Source organism: Sminthopsis crassicaudata, chromosome 4, assembly GCF_048593235.1.
Source record: "Sminthopsis crassicaudata isolate SCR6 chromosome 4, ASM4859323v1, whole genome shotgun sequence".
NCBI lineage: Eukaryota > Metazoa > Chordata > Mammalia > Dasyuromorphia > Dasyuridae > Sminthopsis > Sminthopsis crassicaudata.
The window spans coordinates 133,854,738-133,867,086 of NC_133620.1; the positions used below are offsets into that span (position 1 = coordinate 133,854,738).

The 12,349-nt window shown below is 36.9% G+C and overlaps 1 protein-coding gene across 3 annotated transcripts in view; it reads right to left on the reverse strand.

The window, feature by feature from the left end:
* Positions 1-12,349, reverse strand: part of SYNJ2 (synaptojanin 2) — a 130,857-nt gene that overhangs the window by 67,152 nt on the left and 51,356 nt on the right. For all 3 annotated transcript variants that reach the window (XM_074309431.1, XM_074309430.1, XM_074309432.1), the window contains exon 4: positions 11,157-11,382. In XM_074309431.1, the coding sequence (XP_074165532.1) occupies positions 11,157-11,382 (226 nt within the window). The remainder of the gene's footprint in view (positions 1-11,156; positions 11,383-12,349) is intronic.

A 12,349-nucleotide genomic window follows, 5' to 3' on the forward strand; every position in this document is an offset into this window, starting at 1 on the left:
ATCTGATCTATAAATTAAATCACATGTAATACATGATATATATTATAGTTATGTTACAGTGTTAACTATATTATATATACATATTATATATGTGCAAATATAAGATAAATATCATAGATGAAAAAGGCCATACAAATACAGAGTTAATATAAATACTGTATTCTCTCTCTTCTGTCTCTCTTTCTTTTTATATATACATATATGTGTCTATATCTGTGTTTACATCTATACTTATCTAGACATATCAGCTTATTTGCCCGTCACAGTGAGATTTCCAGAAGGCACTTCTAGGCTAATAATTGGAAACAGAATACTTTCCCCCCACATGACCATTCTACAGTACATCATCTCCAGATTATATGGAATGAACAAGAAGATTAAGGACAACAAGTACAGCCCTGAAAAGCACAAGGGAAAAGGTTGCCAAGCTCCATCGGATTCTCTGCCTTTTATCTAGGTAACCGGAGCCTGCCTTGGCAGGGCACCGGCCGGAGTAATGCGGTGAGTCTTTTCCATTTCTTCTTACCCGCTGTGCTACCTTACACTGTGGCTTTCCATGGAGAGCTAGACCATGCTCAGATCACCCATGCATTAGTAATTGCTCTCAGTGGAAGACTTGAAAATTAGACGGTATAGTTTCCCTGGACTCTGGGAATTATTTGCACCTGGTATCTGGGCCCTCCGCCTGACACTCTTTCAGGTGGGAAGCACTTTGCTTAAAGCAAATTTGCTAGTATTTGGAACAGGGAGAAATCTTAACTTTATTAGTTAATATCCTCTAAAGTCCCTTCCACTTCTAGATTTATGAGTATATCACATATATTTTGAAGGAGGAAACTCTCTTCCTGAATTCAAATCTGGCCCCAGACACTAGCTGTGTGATCCTGGCCAAGTCACTTGATCCTGTGTGCCTCAGTTTCCTGACCTGTCAAAAGATATGGAGGAGGACATGGCAAACCATTCTAGTTCCTTTTCCTCAGAAAACCCCAAATGGGATCATCAAGAGACACAACTGAAACAGCTTAACAAGGGAACTCTCATTAAGGAAACTCATTCCAAAGCAGATCTGAGCCACATTTGGCACCTGAGGCTGAACTTGAAACCAGGACACTTCTTTATTCTGAAGCCAGATCTCTATCTCTACCACATTGCCTCTCCTTATTTATGTCATTGGTCACTAATTGCTTAAACTTCTCAAGGGCGGGTAAATGACAAACCCTATATCCCTCTTCTGGGCAGCATTTTTGCATCACTACGGGTCTCAATGAAGCACAGGATTTTGTGCTAATCAATTATCACCCTTCTCAAGGAGAAAAATTCAGACTCTGATGAAATTTGCTAATAGTCTTTCTCTGCCTCCAACAATGGACTGGGACAGTCTTAGCAAAACTGAGGAAAAGGGTGAAAAATATGCTATCTAAAGCTTAAGCCTGCAGGCTGACCACAGGGCTCCCCCAGAGTAAGGCTGACTCATTTTCATAGCCTATACCTTATCAGCAATGTCTTCCACTTTTATTTTCAAAAGGACTATTTCTTTATCTAATCAAGAGATGGTCCCTGATTATTAGGGTATTTTTAATTGCTGATTTGTTATTTAATAAGGTGTTCCAGAGAAAGACAAAGTCATAGCCGGGTACTGAAGGGAAAAAGATTTATTAAGTAAGGGGGCCTTCAATTCATACTACAGTGTTGGTGATTGTACCTCTTTGAATGCTATCATGTATCTGTAGGGAAAATTTGAGCTATTTCAGGGGGATAGTGACTGATGAACACTAGCCAAAAAGCAAGCAGTATAGATTTTTTAAAAATTAAATTAGTCTTCCCCAAGTAAATCCCTGTTAATGGCATGCACAAAATTATTCCCTTAAATTCTATATAATAGAACAAAGATTTTTTTTTACTTACATTAAAATTTGAAAAGGTCTCAAAATGCTCAACATATTTATAATTTATTTGTAATTATTTTAAATTTATATTTATTGTTGCAGACAAGAATATAGGGACACATAGTTTTAAAAAATATATTCATAAATGTTTCAGACGCTAAAAGGAAGGAATAAATTGAGGACCCAAAATTATGGCTCAAAAAGAAAATCTTACTTTTACTGTTGTTCTAACAGCTCTTTTTACTCTACTAGGGGGTGATATGAGGGATTGGGAAGTAAAGAGAACAAAAATAAATTAGCTGAATGTCAGTTAATTTCCTTACAGGTGGCAAGATCTACGGAAATGCCACTTGCTAAAGAATACAATCAGAAGAGTTTGACTTCCTCCAAGAAAAAAAAAAAAGTTTTGTATTTTTTTCTTCATTAGCTTCACACCCAGAATTGCAGAAAAGAGAACAGAACAGAACAACATTAAAAAGGAATCACTACCTCCTCCCTGCATCATAAATTAAGGTGAATTTTAAAGAAAGATTTTTACATAATTTTGACATCCCAGAGAGTGAGGTCTTTGAAATCTTTCTTTTCTGATCTGCAAATCTTAAGATATCACTGTGACCCTTGAGCCCCTAAGATTAATCAAGAACTTTATCTTTAAAACCCAAACAAGCCTCATGTTTAGCTCTATTTTTTTTTAGTAGGCTGAGGGTTTTTTCTTCCATTTCATGTCTACAGAGTGAGTCATAGTTGCAAACCAGCCCACCAGATATGATTCACTTCAGAGCTGAAAAGGTACAACTCTGAAGGAAGGCCACAAGCTGTTGAGTCCTGAAATTGAATGTTTATTCCTCTTAAGGAAAATGAACAGGGGAAAGATTCCTCTATTTTTCAGAAGGCCCAAGTATTTTTATATGCAAGAAAAGACTCAAGAGAGAGCATGTTAACCAATTAAATGCCTCATCCCACTTTCAAAAAAAAAAAAATAACAATAAGTAAATATATATCCCCCTATATTTAGTCACTGGGTCCAAAGATTACCTCACAGGCAATTAGTCAGCCATGTACTATGAGTTTACTACAGGAATTACACTTCCAAATGATTAATGAATGTTGGTCTAAATAGAGACTGCCCAGGTCTTTGAATTCAATGTCTTCACTTTGTTCCTTTCAACAGCCCCAAGAGAGGAGAAGCAAAACACTTTCCTCAAATTCCTGGAGGCCAACAGCATTTCCTCTCGGTCTCCTCTCTACCCAATAACTATTATGCAGCATCTATGTGCTAGGCAATGGACTGGGGAAAGGGCAGAGAAAAACGGACAATACTTAAACCATGTATGGTACAGGTAGAATGTGGGAGAAGAGCAAAAGAGACAGACAAAAAAATACTTCAAAGAAAATGTAAGGATGGAGGGGTGACTTTCACCTGGGTTTGGTATGTGAGTGAATCAGGAAAGTCTACATGGAGGAGGTGGTCCCTGAGCTGGGTCTTGAAGGAGAATTTCAACAGGCAGAGATGAGAACAGAAAGTGGGACAGGAATAGGTGGATAAGTTGAACTAAGGCAGAAGTTGAAAAGATGACAGAATGAGATTAAGTGCTACATAAATTCAATTATTATTAGGTTGGAATGTAATAGGATGCAAATCTGGAAAAGAAGACTGGAGACAAATTGTAAAAGGCTTCATTGCACTATGATTTACGAGTCTTTATTTTATCCTAGAGAAAAACAGGGAACCACTAGAGATGTTTGATTAAGGAAATGACATATGTTTTAAAAATATTATGTTGGCAAATCTGTAAAGAATGAAATGGAAAGGAGAGACTGAAAGCAGAGAGACAAATTAGGAAGTTATTGCAGGAATGGATTGGAAAGGAGAGATTGGAAGAAGAAAGACAGATTAGGTTACATGTATTTGGAAAAAAGATAAAAATAAATTAGGAGAAGGGAAAAGACACAAAGAAAGACAGTTTAGAAAGTTATTGCAGGAATGAATTGGAAAGGAGAGACTGGAAGCAGAGAAGTTAGGAATCCATTTGCAGAAATATTTTGGAAAAAAGAGACTGTATAAGCAGAGAGACAAATTAGGAAGTTATCACAGTAATAATATAAGTATGAGGTAATAAGGGCTAGGACTAGGGTAGTGGCTTTTCAAGTGGAGAGAAGAGGACAAGGTGAGAGATGGTGGAAGAAGGATTGATAAGACTTGATCATTGCTTAAATGCAAAGGGGGAAAAAAGGGAGAAATGGAAAATGACTGTGAAGTTTCAAGTCCACTTGTTAGAAAATATTGTGAGTGAAATATACATCCCTATAATTATTATAAATGAGACTGAATGAATGGAAATGAATTGCTACCCATTAATCCAAATGCTAAAATTGGCGGACTTTCAAGGGAGGGTCATCTGAAGCCAGACTCTGCATATAAATTCACCATGGCTCATGAGAAAACCAAGCAGAATTTGGGCAAAAGAAGATTATGACCCAAAAGTATTTCAGAAGTTTCCATAGAGAAATCCTTATCAGACAAATCAATTCTTCAGAAAGTCCTACACTTGAGTTTTTAAAAAAATCACTTTCACAATCCCAATTCAGGGGAGGCATTGCTCAACAGGACCAGAGGTGGGGGGGAGCGAGAGGAAGGAATCAGAGATGACTAGATTTCCAGCTTGGGTGACTGGGAGGCATCAGCTACTGCAGAGGAAGCTCAGACAGCAATCCTTCCTCCCACCACAGGCTCAGCATTGGTCCTCCCAATCAAACAACTGCTTTCAACCTGCTAGCTTGGCTGGCTGCCCCCACAATCAGAGCAAACTTCAAAGCCTGACATTTCTCCCACTTAAAAATGTCAAGAATCATTGAGGGGGTAGTGACTTAATTACCTGGAAAAGTCAACCTCAGTTGTGTATATGCATTTTCAGCAATTTCATCTGAAAAGAGGAGGGATGCTAGGAATCAGAATGCAATTTGTTACTCTCCGGAAAACCAATTCTTCCATACAACAGCATGACATAAAACAGATCTCTGCACTTGCCTCCATGCCCAAGAGGACTCTCATTTGTAACACCTAGGAGGTAGAGAATTACAATCACTTCTTGAAGAACTCTCCAGAAATCCATTTGGAAAACATGGTTCAAAAGAAGTGAATGTAAACAACATCACAATACAGGGTTTTGTCCTGTATCAACTATATAAATCTAGCTTCATCTCCCAGACAATAACTGGCAAAAAAAAAAAAAAAAAAAAAAAAAAATTCCCACCTTCCTGTTCAAATATAAATTCCAAAGAAATAACACTACCAAAAGATAAATAAAAAAAAAAAATTAATCTGAAGTGAGCCAAGAGAACTGGAAGTTTCTCTGATAAATATTTAGAATGGGTATCTACATAATTACTTGTTTGCTTATTCCCTTAGGAATAAAGATGTCCAAAGATAACAAGTTGACCAGATACTGGAATGGAAAAGATCATCTAATCTCACTGACTTGGAAAGAAAGAGGAAAGGAAGAACTTCTCCCCCCCCCCCCAGCTTTTTGAAAATACAGAAGAATACAAGTTTCATATAATCCAAATGTTGGAGAGAACAAATTTCCAAGAGCTCATAAGATCTTGTACCAATATATAGGATCCCAGAGCCTAATATTTGACAAAGAAAACTGGCACAAGTGAGATATGTTCTCAAGAACAAAATTCAGATGATATACCCAGAAATAATTCCAGTGAGGGAGAAGAGAAAGCTACATACAGAAGGTGGAAGGAAGGCAGACAAAAGAGGATGAAAACAAATATCCCATAAAAACAGTTATCAGGAATGCTATCTAGTGTGGCATTCTGCCAAAGAATGCTAATGATAATTTTTAAAAAAGGCACTATATAGGGAGGAAGATGGAAAGTGGTCTAGAAATGCTACTCAGAGAAAATAATAAAGGGTAATCAAAAAAGAAGGCCAAACCATTCAAGTCTCATTCCATTTCTATTTTCTTTACCAAGAAGAATGAGCTTTAGATTGGGAATTTAGTTATAAGACAAAAGTGTTTGAAAGAAGAGAAGAGAGATGCTGAAATCATACCTAGCTACTCCCAATAAGTTATGTCTTCCAGTCTAGGCCATATTCTAAGACAGTAGTGTCAAACTCAAAATAATATGGGGGGCCATTAAACTACACATAAGGTTCCCTGTGGGCCACACGTTGACTTAGAAAACCACATATTAATATTACCCATATTGTATCTATATTAATTGTTAAATATTTCCCAATTATATTTAATCTGGTTTGGACACTTCAGAGTGTTGCAAGCTATTTCTTTGACACTCTTGTTCCAAGAAAGAGAGTGAAGAATGGGAGAGAATTCTCCAGGGCCAGAGTTGGGCAAATATAGTTTTATTTTTCTCAAATTCTGATTTTTTTCTTATAAGGGAAAATGATGGAATTTTCAGATTATGATCCTGTAAGCATGGCTTCAATTCCTGGCAAAACTTCTAAAACGTATTATTAATAGTTTGTAAATATCTGGCATGGGAAGCACCAGTACCATGAGCCAGTTTGTATAATAACTTCATCCAAAACATATCGTATTAGACTAACTTCCCCATTGGATTGATAGATCAGGAGAATTCAATTTAATTCAATGAAGCACATATTAATGCCAACTCTGTGTTAAGCAGTAGATATAAAAATATAAAATGAAACTAGTTCCTGCCCTAAAATCTTAAACTCTATCAATTAGGGAGTGGAGAAGGAAAATACATAGATGGACAGGCATAGTTTGAAATGGCACAAAACATTAAGGACTAGGGAATGTTGAAAGAAGCTAAGTAGTCTTAGAGGCATGCTTGAATGATTAAGGACCAGAGATTGGAATATAAAGCTTGGGGAAATAAAAGTAGAACTCTTTGGCTGAATCATAGAGTGTATGAAGAAATAGATAGATGGAGAGGGAGAACTGAAGAAACTTTGCAACATATTAAATATGGGGAGAGGGAAAAGGAAGAATTATGGATAACTTGACTCATGAAGGATAGTACCCTTATTAGAAATGGGAATGGAGGAGGAATAATTAGGTGGGGCAGATGGAAATGTCTAACAGGCCTGGATCTCAGAAGAGACAGCAGAATTAAACATACAGGTATGCAAAAAGCAACATGGCACCCTGACTGGAAAAGCCTGTCTCAGAATCGGGAGCTCTAGTTTAAGTTCCACCATTGACATTTAATGGCCATATGATCATAGACAAATCATTTCTGGGCCTTGGTTTTCTCATCTTTAAAATGGGGATAATAACAGTAGGTTGTTGTGAGAATCAAATGAGATAATGTTTGTAAAATACAAGCACACAAGTGGCACTACATAAATGTCGTTATTGTTGTTGAGTCATTTTTCATTTTATTCTTCAAAACACATCCTTTCCCATTTGAGGTTTTCCTGTCAAAGATACTGGAATGGTTTGCCATTTCTTTCTCCAGCCCATTTCACAGAGGAGGAAATTAAGGCAAACAGGGTTAAGTGAATTACCCAAAGTCAAACTACTAACACAAAGTGTCTGAGGTTAGATTCAAATTCAGGAAGATGAACTTTCCTGACTTCAGAATTAGCATTTTGTTGCTACTCAGTTGTCCCATATAAATGTTAGGTTTTTGTTGTTGTTTTTTTTAATTATGAATTATTTAACCTTTCAATCTTGAGAAATTCTGATTTGTACAAACAAAACTAATGCAGACAAGATTAGAAGGGAAACAATAAACTGGGAAAACATTTTTACAGTCAGAGGTTCTGATAAAGGCCTCATTTCCAAACTATATAGAGAATTGACTCTAATTTATAAGAAATCAAACCATTCTCTAATTGATAAATGGTCAAAGGCTATGAACAGACAATTCTCAGATGAAGAAATTGAAACTATTTCTAGCCATATGAAAAGATGCTCCAAGTCATTATTAATCAGAGAAATGCAAATTAAGACAACTCTGAGATACCACTACACACCTGTCAGATTGGCTAGAATGACAGGAAAAGATAATGGTGAATGTTGGAGGGGATGTGGGAAAACTGGGACACTGATGCATTGTTGGTGGAATTGTGAATATATCCAGCCATTCTGGAGAGCAATCTGGAATTATGCTCAAAAAGTTAACAAACTGTACATACCCTTTGATCCAGCAGTGTTACTACTGGGCTTATATCCCAAAGAGATCTTGAAGGAGGAAAAGGGACCAGTATGTGCAAGAATGTTTGTGGTAACCCTCTTTGTAGTGGCCAGAAACTGGAAAGTACATGATGCCCATCAATTGGAGAATGGCTGAATAAATTATGGTATATGAATGTTATGGAATATTATTGTTCTATAAGAAATGACCAACAGGATGATTTCAGAAAGGCCTGGAGAGACTTACATGAACTGATGCTGAGTGAAATGAGCAGAACCAGGAGATCATTATACACGTCAACAATGATACTGTATGATGATCAATTCTGATGGAAGTGGCCCTCTCCAGCAATGAGATGAACCAAATCAGTTACATTTGTTCAATAATGAAGAGAACAAATCACACCCACCGAAAGAACTCTGGGAAATGAGTGTGAACCACTACATAGCATTTCCAATCCTTCTATTTTTATCTGCTTGCATTTTTTTATTTCTCAGGTTAATTGTACATTACTTCAAAGTCTGATTCTTCTTGTGTAGCAAAATAACTGTATGGATATGAATACATATATTGTATTTAACATATATTTTAACATATTTAACATGTATTGGTCTACCTGCCATCTGGGGGAGGGAGGAAGGAGGGGAAAGATTGGAACAAAAGGTTTTGCAATTGTCAATGCTGAAAAATTACCTATGCATATATCTTATAAATAAAAAGCTATAATAAAAAAATTAATTAAAATTAAAAGTACCATTAAAAAAATATATTGAGAAATTCTCTAAAACTAGATTGTAGCTTAGGTGCTGGCCTGCATTGATAACTTTTCTTATCAGCAGCTCTCTGTATCAATGAAATCCCATGCCTAGTTCATAACATTACTTCTTCTGCACAGAGATACCCAATCAGGGGTTGATGAAATAAATGAGAAATAGAGGAAAAAGGAGAAGAGAGGCAGGACAAACCTATGAGGGACCCATGGTTAGACAGAAAGATAACAAGATGAAAATCAATCACAAAAGCTGAGGGAGAATAGCTTGCCTAGAAAAAAGAGTGGTCAAAGGTAGCAAAACTTGTAGAAAATTTGAAAAGGAGGAGGACTAAAAGGCTATAGCATTTAGCAATTAACAGACTACTGGTAACCATGGAAACAGCTGTTTCAGTAAAATAGTGGGATCAAAAGCCAGAAAAAGGCAGGTGAAAAGCTGGGTATGGAGCAAACACATGAAAATAACATTTCCTAGGAGTTTGACAATGAAAGGAAGTCATATAGATATATAGGCCATGAAGGTTAAGAATGGGAGAGAAATGGGCACATTTGTGGGTAGACATGATGAAAAGCAAGGAGAAAATGAAGGGATAAGCTCCCAGTGGATATGAGGTTGTTCTTGGCAAAGAGGAAGGCCAACTATTTCTCAAAGACTGAGACAAAGAAAGAGAGAATAGGGTAGAATAAAGAGAATAGAGAGAATTCAGAGTAGTTATGAGTATAGAACAGGTAGGAGAGCTTATGACAGATGGTCTCTAGTTTCTCAGTAAAGTAGGAGCTAAGGTCTTCTGTTGAGAGGGAAGCTAGTGGTGCTATAGGAAACTTGAGGAAAAAAGGGAGAGATTTGAAACAGCATTTGTGGGAAGTAAAGTAGTCAGAAAAAAAGTAAAGGAAAACCATAAAGCAGTAAGGGTACAAGTAAGATTACTTAACATTAATTGGCAATAGACCCCAGTCACTATAGTTGTGTGATTTCTCTATGTGGATTGGGTTAAGACAGTAAATAGGAGTTTTAATAACATATTTGATAAAATCCTTTATTATATCCCTATAGAAATGATGGAGAGACAGGAGAGAATGAAAATACTGATAAGATACATTCAGAATTGATAGAACTGGATCAAAAGAATTAACTGATTAATGTCAACCTGAAAGGAATTGAATCCTGCTAGTCTTAAACCAAGGACTAAATTTGACAGAGGTCAGACTTAATAAGGTAACACAAATCCAGATCTTCCTCATTCCAAGAGCAGCTATCTATCCACACTATGCCACATTACCCCTCCTTTGCTTCTAAAATAAAGTTTAAAATAAATAAAATAAAATTTAAAAGCAAGAGCCCACATCTATTCTTGTTTTCTGAGATGGTTGCTACTTAAATCTGCTGGGAGTCAAAATCTGTTCCAAATCCCTTCATCAGAAAAGCCCTATAGACAAGCAGTGATAGCTTGACAAGAAATTGTCTTCTTGTGTAGTAATCAAATTATTTTCCCTTTTATAGACCCTGTTCTCATACTGTCCAAAGTCCTCAGAAGTAACTCAATCAAAGATACAAAAGGGAAAAGTCGATAAAAACACCCACAGGCACAAAATAAATATAAGGTGTCTGGATATTGTCACCCATGGCAATGTTCTACCTGTGAATTTTATCAGAACTTTTCTGTTTTAAGTTTGCCACCATCTTGCATTTTCTTCTAAAGATTTACCCTGCAGATTTCAAGCTAAAGGCAGAAGTTGTAAACAGCATCCCTGGGAATGAGGACAGAATATAAAAAAAGAAAAATCAATGAAAGATTAAACAGATGGTTCCATTCTATGGGTATTGAAACCAACTGCTCCCTTACTCTCAGATTCCACAACTCCCAACTGCCATAATTTGCTTTTAGGATGTAGCTTTAAAAAAAAAAAAAAAATCAATAAAAATGAGTCTTTTTTTTTTTTCTTGCCATGTATCTATCCATCCATTGTTGTTCAAAAAACAGTACCAAACCAAATTGGTTCATTTGTCTCCTTCCATCAAGAGTCATAACTAGTCTGCTGAGAATCAAGAGTAGAGGTTCTGTATGAACTATACTTGAAAAGAAAAAAGGAGAGGGAACATTTGGTATCTAAGGGATGCATTTTCCATCTTCAGAGATGAACCAGAAAGTGAAACAAAAAGTAGCACACAACACAAACCAGAGGCAACAGACTTTCACAAAGAATCTCAATTATATTAATATAAAAGCAGAGTAGGGGAGAAATACTTAAAGAACTCCTTCGTGCAGTAACAAAATATGGATAAAGTCTCTGAGTGAGTCATATCCATTCTTACTCAAGAAGCACTGAATCACTTGGCATCTCAAATCGGTTCAGTCACTTACCTGCTCTGTCTCGACAAAATTAGACACATGTCCATCATCATTCACTCCCCTGATGTGAAACCGGGCACCAGCTCGTTCGCAGCTGATCCGGGAGATGAGGCAAGCTTTGGCTTGTTTATGGGAGGCATACACAGTGCGGATGGCCACCACTCCACAGATCACTTTCAGCAGCCAATCAGAGCAGTTCACCTGGTAGTGTTTCAAGGGCACATGCAACAGCTGATTCCTGCAAAATTTTACCAAGGGTGGTGGATTAAGTGATCAAGAAAGACCCAGGATAAAGAGAGATTTGCCTCCAAATTGAGAATGCACATTAATAACCCAATTATGGTCCACCTATGATAAGATTCAAATCAAATCAATTACCTCCCCAGGATCAGGCACTGGGCTGAGTGTGGAAGACCACTTCTATATCTTTGCCAACCCCCCCCCCCAAAAAAAACAAAAACAAAATGGGTCACAAAGAGTCATATGCAACTGAAAAGAAAAAAAAAAAACTAAACAATTCTGGATTACTCTCCATATCTCTTTCCTCAGGAATTCATGAAATCAGACTAACTGGATCCACTATAAATTTTTATTATCTAAATCTTTTCTCGAGGACTTCTCAGTCCCTCAAAATCTGACTTTTAGCAGTGATCTCAATGATCATATTTAATAGTTTCATTCTTCTTGATCTCTGAAATATCCGACACTGCTAATGATTCACTCCTCCTGATTATTCCCTCCTCTCTAGGTTTTTAATGTCTCTCTTGGTTCTCCTACTTCTCTGACAGCTTGTTTTTGGTCTCCTTAGTTGCATGATCATTCACTCCCCTATATGTTGGTGTCCTCTAAATCTCCATCCTGAGCCCTCTACTCAATGACCACAACTGCCACAAGTTCAATGATCATTTCTATGCAGATAACTTTCACATTGTTATGTTTCTCTCCTGAGCTCCATTATCACAACACCAACTATCAGACATCAAACTAGATGCCCTGGAGGCATGAAATATGTCTAAAACAGAATTCTTCTTTCTCCAACAAATTCTTTTATTTTTCTTAAGAAAAGCCTTGATCCTCCAATCACCCAAGTTTATAAACTTGAAATCATTCTTGACTTCTCACTCTCATCCACCCAACAGATCCAATCAGTTGCCAATTATTGCTGATTCTGTCTTCACAGTATCACTTATTTTTGACCCCTTCTC